This window comes from Lates calcarifer, linkage group LG8, assembly GCF_001640805.2.
Source record: "Lates calcarifer isolate ASB-BC8 linkage group LG8, TLL_Latcal_v3, whole genome shotgun sequence".
Lineage (NCBI taxonomy): Eukaryota > Metazoa > Chordata > Actinopteri > Centropomidae > Lates > Lates calcarifer.
Genome location: NC_066840.1, coordinates 22,305,432 through 22,324,858, shown reverse-complemented (window position 1 = coordinate 22,324,858; position 19,427 = coordinate 22,305,432). Strand labels below are relative to the sequence as shown.

The 19,427-nt window shown below is 39.6% G+C and overlaps 3 protein-coding genes across 4 annotated transcripts; 1 reads left to right on the top strand and 2 right to left on the bottom strand.

The window, feature by feature from the left end:
• Window positions 1-59: 59 nt before the first annotated feature.
• fgf2 (fibroblast growth factor 2) lies at window positions 60-7,839 on the bottom strand. Its single transcript, XM_018703032.2, has 3 exons — window positions 7,219-7,839; window positions 4,820-4,923; window positions 60-1,726 (listed from the first exon to the last, which is right to left on the bottom strand). Exons 1-3 carry the CDS (start codon window positions 7,394-7,396, stop codon window positions 1,541-1,543), a joined length of 468 nt encoding a protein of 155 aa, XP_018558548.1. The 5' UTR covers window positions 7,397-7,839; the 3' UTR covers window positions 60-1,540.
• Window positions 7,840-9,364: 1,525 nt separating this feature from the next.
• On the bottom strand, window positions 9,365-14,338 carry bbs12 (Bardet-Biedl syndrome 12). Its single transcript, XM_018703024.2, has 2 exons — window positions 14,206-14,338; window positions 9,365-13,271 (listed from the first exon to the last, which is right to left on the bottom strand). The coding sequence occupies exons 1-2, from the start codon at window positions 14,209-14,211 to the stop codon at window positions 11,328-11,330; spliced, it is 1,950 nt and encodes a 649-aa protein (XP_018558540.1). The 5' UTR covers window positions 14,212-14,338; the 3' UTR covers window positions 9,365-11,327.
• Window positions 14,339-14,419: 81 nt separating this feature from the next.
• Window positions 14,420-16,999, top strand: cetn4 (centrin 4). 2 transcript variants are annotated; one of them, XM_018703031.2, is made up of 5 exons: window positions 14,420-14,529; window positions 14,732-14,887; window positions 15,016-15,144; window positions 15,473-15,610; window positions 16,737-16,999. In XM_018703031.2, exons 1-5 carry the CDS (start codon window positions 14,527-14,529, stop codon window positions 16,824-16,826), a joined length of 516 nt encoding a protein of 171 aa, XP_018558547.1. In that variant the 5' UTR covers window positions 14,420-14,526; the 3' UTR covers window positions 16,827-16,999. The 2 variants fall into 2 exon arrangements, with proteins under 2 accessions (XP_018558547.1, XP_018558546.1); XM_018703030.2 differs by having other exon boundaries at window positions 14,499-14,653.
• Window positions 17,000-19,427: the final 2,428 nt, after the last annotated feature.

Here is a 19,427-nt window from a genome sequence, read left to right as displayed (position 1 = left end):
AGCCATGGCTGTGAGCAGCTCATTTCATTTTTAAAGGTGCACTCCTGCAATCTGCTGTATTTTTACTGGGAACAAATCATTTCACAACCAATACTGAGTTCAGCTAATTTTAGCTTTTAACTAGTTAACAGTATTAATTCATTAATGCAATATGAATGTTGGCTGCCTTGCTAAAGTAGCCTACTGGCTAGTTAAAAAAAAACTACAAACTATTGCTGTGTCTCAATTGGTGTGTTCATACTGACAAGTATGGAAACATGCAGTGCACTGTAAGTACCTGGATGCTGCACAAAAATGGTCAAAATGTTGAGTGTAGAATAATGGACACTTCTCACACTCAACGGTCGCCATTTTGGCTACGCAGCGAAAGGGAAGGATCCACCAGCGTATTTTCAAACTTGTGAAAATGTTAGCTGAGGACGGGCGACATGGGTCAGCGTAATGTACATGTTGCATGAAACTTGAGGCACACGCAAGAAAGCGAAACGTTTGTTTTTAAGTCAAATGAGCAAAGCAGCTGACGGATATTTTGGTGGGCGACAGACATGGTCACATGTTGCCATCATAATTTTGGTACGTGCACTACTTGAGACAACACTCACGCCAGTGAGTATACTGAGTATACAGTGTACTACATGTGGATACACTAAGTGAAGTATCTGATTCGAGACACAGCAAGTCTTTTTTTTTTTTTACAAGGAACCTGCCTTTCTTTGAAATATCACCATCCACCACAGTTATCTTGTATTTATACACTGTGTTCTTGTGCCATGCAATGTTAGGACATGTTGCACAAATCTTAAATTATACAAACACAAAAGGCAAATGCAATTTTATCAGAAAATGAAGACAAGCGCCAGAAACCTACTACAAACCCATTGTGTCAAGGTAGTGACTAGTGTAAAAAGAAAAGTAGAGAAAAACTAAGTATTGCCTGGATTTTGATTTGCATGTTTACTGTGCTTAGTTTTGTCAAACAAAATTTTGATCATAAGTTTTAAAATTCAGTCCTTTCTCCTCCTTTATCGTCAAGTCACAATAGTTTAGGATTTGAGTGCACCTTCTTAATCTTGTTCATCTGGGAGACATCTTTTGACAAAATATTCTCCTGCATCCTGCTTTGAAACTCAGACTTACACAGTCAAACACTGAAGTGTGGGAAGCAGACTTGTGATCAGAAGGTCGCTGCTATGATTCGCTCAGCAGGAGAGGGAAGATCTGTATAGGTGAAATTAGGAAATAATGCTGTGCTGCTGTTCTGTTGAGGTGCACTCGAGCAAAGCACCCGGCTCCAGTTGCACTAGTGTAGCAGTAAAAGCCTGGTTTTACTGGGAAGCGGCCTGGTGTGAATGTGCGCCACTGTTTGAAGGTAAAGCTGAATAAGAGTAGACATGCTCAAGATTAAAACAAAATGAACTGTTAGGATGTAACAGTTGGAAAGGATCACAGCTGTTTTGGGCAACACTCTGTCTTCATTGCCGTCACATCTTCTTCTTCGTTGCCACTAAGACTTTTTAACATTTCTCGATCAGATCCCAGATTAGTACTTGGCCGACATTGGAAGAAAGAGAATGGCCTTCTGACCCGGTCCAGTTTTGTTTCCAGACTTGTACTGACCTGTCCGCTTCAGCGCCACATACATGTTGGGGTACTTCCTGGAGCGATAGGTGTTGTAGTTGTTGCTCTCGAGCCGCTCCAGGAAATGGCATTCGTCTGTTGCTCGTCTCTGGAGAGAAAGACACAGAGGTAAAGTTTAACTTGATGTTCAGTCGGTGAACTAAATTTAATTGTGGTGTTCAGTGCTGGGAGGATCAGATCTGCTGCCTTTTGCTTACAGGATAAATAACTCCCTGCCATCCAGATACACACAAATGAGCTTCCAAACTGAAGAAATGTAAGAAAACTGTGAAGCTAGTCTGTAACGTGGTGTATGGCAGCACTGCTCCTTATTCATAGTATTCCAACAAATGGAAACTGAGGTTTAGTGATTGAGTCTGTACATTTAATATAAATGTTTAAGTGTTTCCTTCCAAAATGTTACTTGTCGTGGCATTTCATCAAAGAAGTTATTTTGTTTGGACGATATTTTATTAAATTCATCTAACAAATGTTTGAAGAGGAGAAAGTTTGTAATGCTGACTTTTTATGACATTAAATTACCACATAAAACACCCCAGAACTAAATGCCACCTTTATTTTGAAGGAGAGCATTGGTTTAGAACTTTCTGCTCAGTGTTTCACACTAATAAACACATTTCTATTCAAGAAAACCATGCCTGCTCAGGGACATTATCATAGCTCCAGTCAGTTTTTGTCTTGGTGCAGCTTCCTTGAATCATTTTCAAAGATTAAACCCAGAGATGAATGGACTAAAACATGGTAAATCTGAAGACCTGAAACAACCGGACAAATAAATAAACAGATCAAGATGTCAGTCAAAGATAAACTTTGATTTAAGGGGATTATAAATTTAAGGATTTGAACAAGATCAGTTAAAGTAAATCAGCTCTCGTGCTGTCATGTTATTAACCACATCTTTTTTTATGCTTACACAAGCTCCTCTCTTCACATTATCCTTTGTAGAAGAAAACATGAAGAAAACATTAATTACACAACGTCTGGCCAAAATCTCACTGTCTCGCTGGGCGTTAACTGCCCTACACCCTGTCCAACAAGAGGCTTTTGTTTTAGTTGTCTGTTCTTAGTTGACCATGACTGTACGACTATGAAGCTATTAGTCAGAAGATATTCTCTTTCAATTTGCTAGAACCACACAGGGCAACTTCATCAAAGTAGAAGCTTTCGAGAAACAATTATTCTACCTCAGTGCTGAAACTATAACAGTAAGGAAAACAGCAGTTAAGGTCAACCATTGGTTACTTAGTAGTTATTTGTTATTTGTTTAAAAAAATAATTACGTTTTCTGAGGTGCTGGGAAATATAATAATAATAATGTTTTTGTTAAATGTTTAGGTTGGAATAAATATTGAAAATAAGTCCAAACTTGTACAGATCTTGTCAGCAGAACAAAGTCCTCACCAACTCTTGAATGATATTCATTAATTATACAGATCAGTCTGGATCTAATACACAGCAGATGACTCCTTCCTCTAGATAGTCTGTGTGCTAAATTAATGGGACATGAAATCTCTTTGGCAACAATAAATGCTGATCTTCATATCGCTTAATATACTAACTTTTCTTCTTTGACTCTACAGATGGTAATAATAAGAGGAGAGTGGGTTTTGTCGTGAGGATTTTTTTTTTTTTTTTTTTTGATGAGTCCACGTGCAAGTAAAAGCGAAGCAAAGCGACGCCTTGGGTGGCACCTCGTTACTGAAGCTCCTCATTAGGAGGAAATGCCTCTCGCAAATTACAAGGGCTGTGAGGACAAGTCGTTCACAACCACCAAACCACATCAGTCGCCACCACTTCACACTTCCACTGCCACTGTGAGCAACAACACTGTGGCAACAGACCAGCAGCGGTGCCCAGCTGGTGCTGGCTATTTCTCATGAACACTCGGGAAATCCTCTCAGATAGCTTTAAATCTGCCATGGCATCATTGAACAACTATGAACAGCAGCCAGGACAAAGTCACTTTGTCTGCTGGTCTGTTAGATAATCTCTCAGTTCCTGAAAACTTCATAAGCTCCTAGAACGTTCTACAGATATCCTGCTGTAGGACAGAGAGAAACCGCACACTACCAGTAACAGACACCATGATGCACCCGGTCACTTTATAAAACAGCAGACATCATAAGTCTAATAATGACATTCAGTAAGGAATATCTCCTCTCTCTAACCTTTATTCTTTTACTGATGAATTTCTGTCTCTTCCTGTTGGAATCTTCATTCAGAAATTCATCATCTCACTTCACTTCAAGACATTTTTCCATGCTGTCAAAACTGTCATTCACAAATTTCATCATGTCTGGACAAAAGACGTTCTTTCCCTGTTTTACGAACCAATCAATGGTTGAACGCAGCTCATTAAATATCCTTGTGATTTTGCTCTTGTCTCAAACCTAATGCTGCACAATTCTCTACTTTCCCCATCACCACCATGACTGTCAGTTTGTCCCAGGAGATTAAAAAAAATTCACAATAAAAGCCTGAAAATGCCCGTCATTTATCCACTCACTTTTCCCTTCCGCAGGATTAATGTCCTATCTCCTTTTAGATTTTTAGGGTGAAGTCATTTAACATACGGTGACTTGAATTTGAATGTTCAAACACAAATGCATTACCATCGTGATGCTGTTGTCCACAGCAGCTTGGCTGAGGCAGCGTTAACACAGAAAACAAGGCTCAAGAATGGAAAGAAAGACAAATGGTCAATCTGATTAGATTTGGGAGAGATGCCTCAGTTGGAACCAATTTCTGGTCAGAACAAATAGAAGTTTAGATACAAAATAGTTTTTGTTTCCCATTTATCTCCAACATTTTGACTTGGGCCTGTCTGATGTTGTGGTAAACGTTTTTTTTTTTTTTAAGTGCTGACTGTGACAAACGAGTGTCAAGCTAATTCTTTCCCTGCGAGGGAGGATTTCTTGTCAAGTGGCTGGTAAATATTTGGTTTCCAAAACACTGCAGTCTGAATGCTGCATGTGACAGAATGCTGACATTAACTAACATTTCTGATAACTGGAAGACATTTAGGAGTGCAATACAGATATGTAAGAAACACAAAGACTCGTTCAGGAAATAACATTTGATGATTTTACAGGACGGCATTTATATTAAACTCAAAAGCTCTTTGCAGAACAGAGACTATTTAGTTTTTGTTCATGGAAATGTGATTATGCAGCACACTCACCGCTCCAAACAGTCGTCCGTCTCTGTTCATCGCCAGATAGCGGTTAGCACAAACTCCTTTGATGACCACCTCCCCCACTGAGGTCGCCTGGAGTTGAAGTTTTACTGAGGAAAAAGGCAAACGTTTATTTCATGTAAGACACAAAGCATTTGAAGTTTGATTGTGGGATGTTTAATCAACAGGAAAAGATTAAGTGGTGTGCTTAATACATCTGTTATCACATCTGGAGGCATAAACAACACAGACCCTGGATTCCTGCACTAAATCACAATGAAGAAGTAATCTCTTTAGAAGTTCATGTATCAATGGCATCCTCTTATACCTGTAGGTTTTATTATAACTGATCTCACATTGGAGGAAGAAGCAACTTCAAAAAATGAATCACAGATTTTTAGGTACAATCTAGGTGAAAACTGGTTTAAATGAATGTGCTCTGGAAAACTGTGAATCTGAAAATTACTTTGTGAATGAATCTGCTGCATTTAGCAAATTTAAATTCATAGTTTTTCCTGTATAACCAGACAAACATCAGCTCAACTTCTGCCAAAGAACAGTTAGCTGCTTTTTTTGTTGTGGTTTCCTTCATGCTTTGGTTGACATTGGCTGACACTTTATTTGCAGTAATGAATGAAACACCACTGACGCCAACACTAACATGAAGCTAACTCACATCAGCCACCAAACAGTAGCGTTTCAGTACACTGTAGCTGACAGCGGCCTGCCCGCACACAGTACCTGTCGGCTGTGTGACAGCCTCCTCACAGATGTACTGAAGTCATCTGCATATTTATTCTTTTTTTCTTTTTTATAGACACAGCACTGCTTGCCAACAGAGCATAGTTTGCATGAAGCAAAACCACCAAAAAGGAAGCAGAGGCCCCGTAAGGTACATTAGGGGATCTGTCCAGAATTAATCCACATTAAGACTTGGGATAGACACGCATCTGTGTACAGTTAAGTTAGCTGCCTGGAATGATTCATATCACAGATCAAAGAGGTGTTCTTCCTTCGGAAAAGAAAAAAGAAAAAAAAAACAAACGTATAATTAGTCTTTGTGTGCTGAGATGTTTACTGGGTGTGTGATGCCCCACAGTTTTTGTGAATACAGGCAAACTTTCTCCTTACTGCTCCTTGTCTCTGTACAGTTCAGTCATATCTGTAGGTCACTGCTGTAAGGGCAACAATTTGTGGCAAAGTTAATGGGCAATATTGTCACCAGAAAAGTTAAAGTTATAAATAAGACAAATGTGATGGAGCAGAGTCCAATCTACAGTAACACAAAATCATCCCGGAGGATCCCTGGATATATTGGGTAACATTTTTCACTAACATTTCCAGCTCTAACTGGCAGGTATGTTGCGTTGTCTAAAAAGTTGGCAGATCTGTCACAGCTCTAACAAAAGGACCATTGACGAAGCACAGCTCAGGTCACATGAACTGTAAGAAAGCATTTTGGAAAAAAGCTAAATGATTAACACTGATTCCTGTCCATGAATATATTCCTTTCTGAACCCATGAACTACAGCTTCCTCACATCATCTCTCAGGATATTCTACAAATAAGTCTGACTGAATGTAATTAAAGGGTTATTGAATCATTTTAAAAATAGCTCCTCTCCTTGAAGTGATTCCGTATCAGGCATTTGGGCACACCTGCTTGAAATGTCACAGTATATCTCAGGCAATACACTTCCAAACATGTGTTTTCCTAGGAAAAAAACCCCATCTTTCATATTCCCGCTGCTCCCCCTCCCGCTTACTGATGCAACTTAGGACACATACTTAAAAGTAATCAGTGTTACAGAGGCACCGAGGGGTATCTCAGTTGTCCCAGCCACTTAAATAGTTGATAACTTGAAGAAGAACATAAAAAACCCCTAACACTTCTTTCACTTTCTAAATAACTTGTGGTACATGTAAGAGGTAAGAGTATATTTTATAATCATTTTTTAAAAATAGTATTATTTTTAGATATATTAATGGCAAGTTCATTGACCTCAAACACTGGCAGGGAACTCTAAATCAGGCATTCACTCATCCTGGTTTTTAACTCCATGTTGTGCTGCCTTGTGTGACGTAAACCACACAGTGAGCAGTGTGAATGGCTGTGACTCAGCATGGTGATCTACATTTACTAAAAACATAACTGCCATATTCCATCAAAGTTCCCACTGATTAAGAAAATTTGAGGCATACTTCTCGCGGGTTATTATACTTTCCAGACGTAGACCTACACACATTTTGAAGTGGAGACTTTACCTCAGTAAGCTGGAAAATTCACATCTTTCTTTCTTCCATGATTTTTTTCTTCTTGCTTCGGTCTTATTAAAAAGAACATAAAGACGCTTTGTGTGTTCTGTGCAAAGCAAGAAGAAGAAGAAGGGGACTGGAAGTACTTACTGTGGGGGTCGTTCTTCTCCCGGATTCCATCCACTCCCCCATCAGACCTTATCCTCAAGAAGAAGCCCCCGTTTTTACAGTAAAGTCTTTTGGGATCCTTGAAGTTCCCAGGAGGAAAACCGCCGCTGCCGCCGTCTTCAGGTGTGGAGGGAAGTGTTGTGATTTCTCCTGTGGCCATCTCCTCCTCTTTCCCCGCTTCCCAGCGACTGCTTAGTCTCCTTCTTGAGCAGTGCAGGAGCCCCACCGTGGCCTCCCACCTCCCACTAACTGTTGCCTGTTGCCTCCTCCCCTCCTCCACACAGCTTCACACAAACTGATTCTACTTAACCCCAGAGGTCAGTTTGCTTGAGCACCCCCCTCTCAGGGCAGCAAGTGCCCTTTGAGTCCTGAGAATCTGAAGCAGAAGGACTCCCAGACGAGCCTTACTAACTAATAGCAAAGCTCTAAATCTACCATTTGTAGCTGCTGGTCTGCTGTCTGTAGAGCTGGCAGCTGCTTTGCCAGTGTACTTTGAGCACACTGGTAGGGGGGGGGTGCATGCAGGTTCCCCCTCTCTTCCACTCTTCTTGCAATGAAGTGTTTAAAGCAGGGCAGCTGGCTTAGATCTGTGTGGAAGGCTTTCCCCTTTGGGCCTCAGTTCGCATGCGCCCTAGGAGCACCAACACACACACACACACACGCATGCTCACGCCCACTAATGCTCACTGATTTAACCAACCAACCCAGCAGAAGTGGAGAAAGGAGAGGAGGGCACAGAGGGAGGAGGTGGTGGGGGGTAGGGGGGCGTGAAACTTGGACTGTGTCACTGAGACCCTTCGGAGAGCCAAGAGCAGCAGCAACCATGTGAACAGAACCAGTGTTTTCATTCATCCAGTCTGTTCGAGAGCAATGAAAGAGAGAGACGTAAAAAGAAAGCCAGGTTTTCAGTGATTCACTCAGTGCTATTCATAGATAAAGAACAACAATGTGAAGTAGAAGTGCCAGCAGACTTAGATGAAAAAGCTTTCATCACGAGTGAGTGATTTTAATTGCTATTCTCAATATCCTCAGAACCAGCTGAGTGGAGGATCAGCGATGGGAATTATTCATGCAGGATTTGTTGCTTTTTTGATTTTAGGACCAATGGGGTCATGCATTTGACAGAATAAGCACTCGTTGGTCGAGGTTTCTGGGTAAACGTTACCACATCTGAAACTAGTGCTGGATCAGTAGAGAGTCAGCTGTGCTCTCGGTTGACGTCATGTCGGTGACACCCCGCCCCCCTCCGAAACTGGTCAGTGAAACATCTGACATCCAACCACGCCACTGGAGTGACTAAGGCCGGAGACTTGAGCAGTTGTAACACTTGTAGCCAAAACAGGGAGTCAACTACAGGAAGGATTCAGATGGTTTTGGACATCTTTGGGATTCATTTCCTCAGACTGTGTCAATCCACAACTCTCCAAAAAGACAGGACGGCTTTATCCATCATTTATACAGACGGGGTTTGCTGCGCATGTTGTTTTCAGGCAAACTCCTGAGGGAAGAGTTCCAAATATACAATTACTGAGACCCATTCACATCCAAGCAGTACAGTACAAATACAACAAAGTTTACTATTAGAGGACACTGTGACAGAAAACAGATTCTCAATGCACCTTGCACAGCATTCAGGCTTTCCAGGTACATATAGATGCTACTTGCCACATTCCACACAGGTAATTAGTATTATGGTCCTGAGTGCTTTACGTGTACCCTTGGTCTACAGTAAATGATTCTGCAGAGGCCTTTTCACCCTGATAAAAATCTAATTCTGAAGGAAATGCCAATGATTTTTAAAAAAAATCGTATTTTAAAAAGTCACTGTCATTACTAATTATCTGTAAAGCGAGCTGGAGTCAGTACCTACCTTTTCTAATAATTATCCACAACATAAATTGTACAATACATGGTGACAGAGTCTGAGGAAAATATAACAAGACTTATGGTTTCTTTCTAAAAATAAACTGCTGTGACACATTCTTCTTTCAGTGCGGCATCTGTTTCCACACTGCTGACTTTATTTATACACCTGACAGAGGCTGACAGCTACCTGAGAGTTCTGCAGCAAAAACTTATTTTACAATTGTAAAACACAACTCACTCAACATGAAACTGTTAGATCACATGTAATGAATCTAAACCCTAAAGCAGAACTTTAAATGCCTTCAGCTGCTTTTTTTCTAATCATAATTGCAGAATTAAAAATGTTTGATTGCTACTTGCTTTGCATATGGTGACATTGCCCAAAATTAAATCACTAGTCCGTGCTCTCAGGGAAATTAAGAAATAAAACAGAATCATTTCATCCAACTTTTTATATTTTTAGAGTAACGCAGAGTAATTTGTGCACGCATCAGTTTAAGGTTTCTTCTGATGTAAAATGTGGACTCCGTCTGAACTCTCAGATGTGTCACCAACTTTGCCATTCTAACTTCCTTCACGGTGTTGTGTTTGTTATGCTCTGTCATACCCCACCCTCTCACGGCCACGACACCGTTGAGTGACGCCTGAGTCAAGGTTGTTGTGGCTCCACTGTAAAGCCCTTGCAACATTTTTATTTCTCTTAACTATTTTTAGAGCACGAAAAAGAAGCTCTCTCTCTCTCTGTGTGTGTGTTCTGAGAGGAAATGGAAGATCTCACATGTTGTTGCAACTGACACCTCTGAAATACAATACACAGTAGGAAAAATTCTAAAGATAACGAAGATCGCACTTTACTTTCATATGAACCATGATTGTTTTTGGGGTTATTTTTGATTTTTCCAAGTAGCAGACATTTCTAGTTGCATTAATAGTTTGTCAGGTTTGGCAGCCGACAACCATAATATTTTTGCACTTTCTAAAATTGTAAAATAGGCCTTAATTCCAGGATGAACCAACTGTATGCATCTAGTACTAAGGCATGCAAGGGTCAGAGCATTAGTGCTTTTTTTAATATTCCAGTGACCTTTGAATGATCACGTAGGAGGGGAAATATGAGCTTGAGAAAGGTTTCCAGAATTCAAACAACTAAAATAACTTCCATAACTAATAAGACTCAACCAAAAACATTTACTCTGTCTGGAGGCGTTCCTTCCCCCATCAATTATTCCCATTATGACAGAGCAGGTCATAAAACCACCATGGTTGGCATGGGAGCAGAGTTGGTGTTCAGTTTGAGCAGTGCGAGCCAAGCTGTAGACGCATAATGAAGCGTGGGCAAATATCGTTAAGGAAGTGTACCAAGACTAAAAAACATACTGGCACAACAAAAATCCTCCCATGCTCCACAAGAGGGAAATTTAATTGTGGTTTTGGACACATAGTGTTTGTTTTCCCTGGCTGAGATGAGCACGAAGACAAGGTGTTTACAAGATCATGTACAACCAGTGTCAGGTGAGTCAGGCTTGGTTAATAATAAACATAAAGTGAATTTTAGGGTATTTCCCGTGAGAATAGTACGCAGCACCCTCAAGACAAAAAGTACGATAAAGACAACAAATGAAATAAAATACAAATATGGAAATATATGATTACTACTGACCTTTGTGTATGCTTTTGTGATATTAGGCTCATTTGTCATAGCTTTCCAATACAAATGTCAAAAGTTGAAGGGGCAATCAGATAAATATCACTTCAAATTCTGAAAATAAATCAAAAACAACAAAATTAAACAGAGGGCACTTTACCCTGCATACATGTTGTTTTGCTACTTTCTTGGTTCTTGAACTTGCACCTTAGTTTCATTCAGTATACATGTTTGAAATATGCACCTGATTTACTGGCAATATCAGAATTTAGGCCAATTCATTTGTCATATTTACATACAGAAATTTATATAAGCCAGTCAGATACAGTAGACTACAACAGTATAGAATCATTTGTCGCCCCCATGTGGTAGAAAAAAAGATCTTTTTGAATATTGAATATTATCCTTTGGCTATTCATTGAAGACAGAAAATCAGAATATTAAACATTTTTTCCTATCTTTTCTTTATAGCAGTTATTAAAAACATTAATTTCATACTTATTAAGATATATTTGTGGGTTATATAAACTTTCAAACCATTTGGCATGTCAAATATTTCCCCCGAGATCTCATAGGAAGATCATAACAGCATAAGATTTTCCCGTGCACCATCAGTTTTCTGGTCTATGCCTGTGATGACTTCTGCATCAGTCTGTAAGACCAGGAAAACTAGATCTAAGGCCTTCCTCCATGCTTCCTGCTTCACGCTCAGATTATCATAGATTTTCAACGTTGGTGCGTCATCAGATTTCACAGCAGAGGAAAAGGCACTGTCCTCCTTTTCACCCTCCAAGAAAAGTTGTGAGAACTTTGCAGTGATGCCTAGATGTCCGTTATAATCCCGCAGTTGTTGGTTCACCACAGTCCTGGCTTTGATTTTTGAAAACTTTCCAGTGTTAACCATCACAGTGGATATGTAATCAGTTAAACCATCTGCCATGAGCTGTAACACTACACCCCTGTAAGGGTTAGCTGCTCCCTCTGCTTTGGAGTCATCAGTCCTATCTATGAAGTGCTTAACATGCTGCCCTGCTTGCCTCTGAAGGTGATGAATACAAAGCATTTCTGTCACTCCAGCACCAGGCAGGAGGGCTTTGTCTTTCAGCGCATGGTGTAAGCGATAAGCACAGGCCCAAAACTGATCCTCCAGGGCCTGCAGCTTGCCATGTACGCAGCTTGTGAGGATCACTGTGACCAACCCGCTGTTCCCACCAGTGGAAATATTCACAGCTGTTGAAGACTTCCTCCCAGTGCCGGCACTGAGGTCCCTCCATATCATGACCTTCATCCCTGTGCCAACACAGTGCTTACTCAACTGTGTGACGTAAGTCACTGGAACACCTCCTGTTGCATCAGCGAACGCCTTTAAAACGGAAGCCTTCACTTTTTCCACCACAAGCATGTGATGTCTACAACAACGCTGAATCACTTTCTCACTAGCAAGCCCGCTGACTAGTATCAGGTTCACTTCCAGGTTCAGCAGAAGAGCCACAACCTTCGCCATCCAAGCTTCTTCTCTGCTTGAATTTAACAAAGCCGACTGGTCAGTCACATGCTGTATACCCGCTGGTCTACAAAAGCCAAGATGGCGAAAGGTATCTGACAAATCCCCATTAATAAGAGCAACCCTCAAGCGCTGTTCTTTTAAGTAACGAGCAACTGAGGCCTGTTCAGTGGATAAGAGAACAATGCAGCCTGGTAAAACACATGCATGCTCCTCTGGTAAACCAGGTAGAATACAAGTCACCACTTTACTTATATCAAAGGGGGAACAGCTGATATCTTGTTGACTATTTTTTGATTGCATCTGGTAGGCTTCCACTACTAAATTCATTGCACTGACACAACCATGGCTCAATCCCTCAGCAATGTGAGCAACATTAGGAAGCTTAGGCTGATGAGGTTGCGGTACTGTGGAAACATTTTTAGACTTTTCCTCATAAAAATATCTGCTGAGCTTTATTTTTCTTTGTCCACTGGTGTTTAGAGTCTTATGACCAACACTTGTTGTCCATTGCAGTGGGCACGATGCCTGTGAAGCCTCCAGGATGGGTTTCTCTGATAGCTGAGATGTTGCAATGCAGCTCTCTGACTGTGCAACACCAAGATCCTCAGTTGAGACGGTACATTTCCTGCAAACATCTTTGCATATATCAATCCCTTCAGACATAGCTGAGATGATGTGTGAAACTGAAATTCCTCTCTGAAGGCACTCCAGAGCAGCACGGCTCCACGCTCCTGCAAGAAACAGCAGGCATCCTGAGCCTGAATTATAGACCTTCTGGTGGGCTTGAATAGTCTCATAGACCAGCTGGCCCACTGCGCAGGTCAGCTCCAGGTTCTCAAAGATGCGAAAACATGAACACACAAGAGCTGACTCCCCACTTGTGTCATCTTGGATAAACTTGTACTTTTTATTGGGGCCCAAAGAAGAATGTGTGATTCCTGCCAACGCTGAGAGCTTCTGCAGTCCAATATGTTGTTGATGGTTTATAACTGTACTTCCCAGCATTACGTCAGATGCCTGAATTATAAAAGGACGAGAAAAGTTTTAATTTGTTCACCTTTTATCAGGTAAAAACCCCACAGATATTCTCTTTTTAGTTAGTAAAACCGTTCACATGTGGTAATTGTTAGTCACAATAACAGGCTGCAGTCACAGTAACTAAAAATATTTTCATTATCCATTGATTTGATTTTTTTAAGTAAATGACTACTCTTCTGGTCCATGAAATGTCAAGAAATAGTGGGAAAAAAGTCCTCTGTGCCCTAAATGACATCATCAAATGTCTTGTTTCGTCTGACCAACGGTTCAAAACCCAAAGTTTCTTTCAGTTCACTGTGATATATGACAAGAAGAAACAGCAGAAGAAAGAGCATTTTTTCATTATATTTGCTTATAACCGTAATTAAAGTTACATACTTAAAGGCAGTCCCACCCTGAACATTTTAAAGCTGCTAACACATTAAGGCATTAATAGTACAGTTTAATATACATTTAAAACACTCTGACAGCCCACTCTGCGTGATGAACACTTTTACTTTTGGCACCTTAAGTACACTTAGCTGCTAATACTTATGTACTTTATTTAAAGTATTTTTTTTAATACAGGACTTCTACACTGTGGTAGCCAATTGATACTTTCTTCAAATGTGAATTAACTGTTGCTTTTTAATTCATTAAAAGATTACTCTGTAACTGTGGCATATGCAACGATTTGGCCACCCAGAACTTAATTACCCCACAGCATCAAAAGAAGCAGGAGATATTAAGAGATACAGCTCAACAGCATTTAGCGAGTAAAGCTAACAAGCTAATACCCTCAGAAAATACATTGACTTTACTTCTAATTTCAGCCAGTGTTTAACAAGACTAAAGTAAAGTAAAACGAAGGAGTGTTTCCAAAAAATGTTCCTGTAATACAAGCGTTGTATATCCATACAGAATATGATGTTACCTTCATTTATTAATGTACAATAGTTGTATCTGTTCCCTCTGCCCAGCTGCCCCAGATCCAACGATTGAGCACTGCGCATGCGTTGTGTTTCCCGGTTGCTGGGAGACAAAGAAACGAACCCAACCATTGGAGGACACCCTCAAAACCCGCCCATTCCCCTTTACGATTGGCTAATTTTAACGCGTCACGGTGCTTTCGTGGTTTCTATTGGCCCCCTCCCATGTCCTTTCACAGAAAAAATACAGCCGTTGCTACCTGTTTTGTTGACGTCCGACCATCAGACACAACACTGAAGCTTTCCTGGTACAAGCATTCATTTAAATGGTAAACCTTCATATAAATGTCTAGTTTGAATCTGCAGAATTATCTGCAGAATTGTGGGATTTGCCGTTATCAGCCGTTGAAAACGCGTTTCTGTTTGGTTTAGTGGAGCAGCATGGAAGCTAAGGTTAGCTAGCATGATTCTAACAGTTAACTAACACTATCACCTGTGGGCCTCTCTGATGCACCTGTTTGGCTTTTTTAGGCTTCAAACTACCGAAAACCAATTCCCTCAGCCAGCCAGAGGAAAAAGACAGGTCCGAAAATCGAACTGACTGAGGAGCAAAAGCAAGAAATTAAGGAGGCTTTTGATCTGTTTGACACAGATGGCACTGGAACAATAGACGTGAAGGAGCTAAAGGTCAGTTGCCGTTCATATTCATGTACCGTGCATCAGATGTTGAAAAGTGTATACATGCACAGGTAAACAGATAACGTGTGGAAACAGTGTCACAGCTGCATCGGATCTGTTGTGCACTTTTGCCACAGGTTGCCATGAGAGCTCTTGGGTTTGAGCCAAAGAAAGAAGAAATCAAGAAGATGATTGCAGACATTGATAGGGAAGGCTCTGGAACAATTGACTTCAATGACTTTCTCAGTATGATGACACTGAAAATGGTGAGTGTAGAACAAGAGAACCTGGAAACTTCTCATAAGTTGAAAAAACAGACAAACGTAAACAATTTGTTGATTTGTGTGTGTGTGTGTGTGTGTGTGTGTGTGTGTGTGTGTTTCAAGTATCAGTAGCAGAAAAATGCATTGGATTTTAGGTGCAAAATAACTGACATGTTTTTACTTTGGTGTGAAACACCTTGAAAATAAGCAGCTATTCCTAATAAACACAGTTACCATTTCAGCTCTTCACTATAGTTTTTTTTAATAAGGAGGAGCAGTTTGTCTTTGTAAGTTTCAATAGGTTACAATAGGTTGTCTTTTTTGTTAACAGAGTGAAAAGGACTCCAAAGAGGAAATAATGAAGGCTTTCCGGCTGTTTGACGACGACTGCACAGGAAAAATCTCATTTAAAAATCTCAAGAGAGTTGCCAAGGAGCTGGGTGAAAACCTCACAGATGAGGAGTTACAGGTATTGTGGCTCTTAAAGACAAGTAATGTCTTCCATCTAATATATATCTTTTTTTTTTTTTTTTTTGGTGGTGATGGTCCACCCACAGACTTTTTCCTCCACCTAAAGAGACTTTTGTATTTATGATTTCTTACTTTGGATTTATTGGCACGTTCAGGTGCAGTCATCAGCTTGTAAATCTCATGATGCAGACTCTTTACATTCTGTTCATTTAACTGTTAATTCAATTCAGAACACTTTATTCTTCCCCAAGGGGAAATTTGCAGAGGCACGGAGCACAGTCACAAACAACACGATACAGGATAATGTAATAATATAATGGTGCAGCTACGCACATTACACATGATACTACTACTACTACTACTACTACTACTACTAATAATAATAATAATAATAATAATAATGATGATAATAATGATGATGTGATGATCATTATACTGTATACACAGTATATACACCTAATTATAGGAGAATGACATACATTATGATAATAATGATATGAGAATGACATTAGCGCCATATAAAGTATAGGGCAGCATACACAGTATACATAAAGATAAATAGTTCAGTTATATATAGTTGCATAGTAATTCTGTAATTAGTAGCTGGTAAAAGTGAGTAGCTATCAGTGTTGCCATTATATATAAGTTTTATATATTGGATGCTCAGGTGTGCAGTAGGTACATCTGAGTAATGCACCTAGTAAATACCCTTTTAAATGGAAACTGAATGTATGTTAGATGGTTTCCAGAATTTATTTTAGTGGGAAAAGCTGATCACCAGGCAAAGTGGCTGCTGCAGCCAATGTGTATCACTTTGTGACACTGTGCTGCAACCATTCCTAAATAGTTTTAACTGTAATAAACAAATAAGACAGATACACCTGTTTCCCTTTACTCACCTCTAGTTCCCTTAAAGTCATGTTAATACATTTGACATTAAAATAGTAATTGCATTGTGAGTTATTTCTGAGAAGACCAAGACAGCCTGTATGACACATGTTGTCAGCTCAAGTGAGAGTGAGAGTTTTTCTGGTCTGTCACATGTAACATTTCAGTGCTGGATTTACGTATAACTATTTTCTATTTGAGCATACTGCATCATACAGTGTTTCTAATCCTTTTAGGAAATGATTGACGAAGCAGACCGCGATGGAGACGGTGAGGTCAATGAGCAGGAGTTCTTGAGGATAATGAAGAAGACCAATCTTTACTGAAGCTGAGTGTTACAGTCTTGTTCCTGGGACCTTTTAAAAGACTGACATTTGATTTTCATCAGAACAGTTTTTACAGTAGCTTTTTGAGACTTGGTTTGTAAATAAATATTTTCACATTGTATCTTTGCACAAAACTTTCTACAATGCAAGTCAAATAAATATATTTCATCATAGTTGATTTGTCTGTTCTTACTTTAAAATTAACTTAACGGTCTCTAATTGTCACTATTGAATTCAAATGGCATGTAAACACTTAGTGTCACATTATAAAGGCTTTAATGTTTCCATTGGTCTGACGTGCATATAAGAAACGTTCCCCTTAGATTCACAGATTTTTTTTTTTACTTTGTTTTCAAACCTCAGGCAGCTGATTTGTAGAAATAGAAAGTCTACTATGGTTTTGACTTTGCTGCAGTGCATCCTGCAAAGCACAACATGCCAATAATGGACAGATGTTGGGGAACAGACAGTGAAAGTCATATGACTAAGTCTGCATCGACTAACCAGAATTAAGCTACAGTAGATAGAAATGACAAGCTTGTGATGAGTAACTCAATAAAAGTCACTCTCACTTCATGCTTTGAGTTACTGAACCAAGTCATCGTCTGGTGAAGATACTGTACAACGCCGTGTTACCTACATGTTATGATCATCTTATAGGAAAGATGCTCCTGCTGATTAATTGTAATGTACAGCGGAAGTCTAGTTTTGGCCAAAACATCATACCTTGTTAAAATAAACAGGATATTGTAGTGACGTGTTTTTCCGAGCCGTCAGACGGCTGTCTATTATTTTGAGGATGCTTGCCACTGATTCTGAAAGTTCTGATAATCTGTTCTAGACAGTGAAGGAACATCGGGTGGAAAATATGAAAAGTTTTGTCCCAAGATGAGAGATCCATTTTTTTAAAAATATTCCACACTGAAGTGGTTGAAGGTATACTAAGAGAAATATGAGCACCGTAAAAGTATTGTAGATTTCCAAAATCACAACCTTCACTTGACTAAGTCTTCACGATGTCAGTGGCACTTAATCATAAGATAGGATTTTCTTTTTGAACACAGCTATATATATATATATACATATATACATATATATATACACACACACACACACATATATATATATATACACACACACACACACACACACACACACATATATATATATATATAAACTAATTCATATTTTCTTGAACTTAAGTTGAAATTATAGGCATGGTTGCATGCCCTCTGCTTCATTTAAGCCAGGAATTCCTGTGCATTTCCGTCATTTTGTTGAGTTGTTGCGCTGAAACTTGGAAACGATATAGATGAGCCAAATCAAAAGGCCAGTATTTCAAAGGCTTATTTCATGTCACCCCCATATGACTCAAATCCATCCACCTTTCGCAGAGTTCAAAGTACACCACACACCAGGTGAGAGCTGAAACGCAGTACTGAAGTTTGCTTTGAGTGGACACAGAAATTGGCACCTTAGTGAATTATGTCCTGATAGTTTAGAAGAATGTCTTCATTTGAAAGCTGTGGCTGTCAGCTCCTCAGGACTTGAGAGAAGTAGTGTTATTTTAAAGTACTATCCAAAAACATGTTTTCAATCTGTTTCAGCTGCTGTGAAGCATGAATGCCACCACAGTGGAGACCACTCTTTCGAAACTCAAGTATCCAGTTTAAAATTTCAGGATGTTGCTGAAAATACTAAAATAACTTTAAAAAAGGCCATTAATGAGACTCATCACTACATAAAAAGGAGAGGGTGCTTTACTTGCATGGCGCAGTCATGCTGTTAGAGTAGGTGTTGTTCAAACTGTGGATGTTTGATTTTAGAACAAAAGTTTCCAATTGGAGTTTTGATGTTTTTGTACAGTGGCAGTTTCATGGCCTTTAATATCTTCACAGCCCCTCAGCTGAGTGTTATTCCCCTACTGTTGTGGTTACATAGCGCTCATATCACACTGTCTGTTCAGTACTCCCACTGCTCCGCTACTCTTTTTCTTTACCCATAAAATGATCAATTTCCAAAACAACTTAAGTCCTGTAAGTCTGGCCGTTGCTGGTAAAAAGATGATTATAGTATTAACTCTTAAATGTCAAGAATGTGTCACCGCTATGTAAGCAACCTATATTCACAAGCCCCCTTTGAGTAAGAAAAGTTGAAGACATACTAATAACCGTCACTGTGCCTACAAGAAGCAAGAGTGAGAGTGACTGCATCAGTGGTATGTCTGCTTTTCAACTTCAATAATATTTGTGAAATAACTTTTATAAATATAACCTCTTGTCTATTACATCCAGGGATAGCTGTTTGTATGTTAGAAACACAGTAACAATGTCCTATTTTTTAGTCTCTTACAGCCAGTGTCTGATACTGTGCTGACTTTTAATTCTCTCTTTTATTAGTTGCTTTCCCTGTCATTATTAATGACTGATGGAAATTGTGGGGTGGGAGAGTTGTGAAGGAGTAGTGTGTTAGCATGTCAGATGCTGACAGAGCACGCTGTTACTTCATTTCTTTTTTAATTCTAGTCCTTGTGTTCTTTATTCTTTCTGAGTTACTGATGTACACCTGTATACCTGCCATTTGTGTGTCTAACACGTCAAC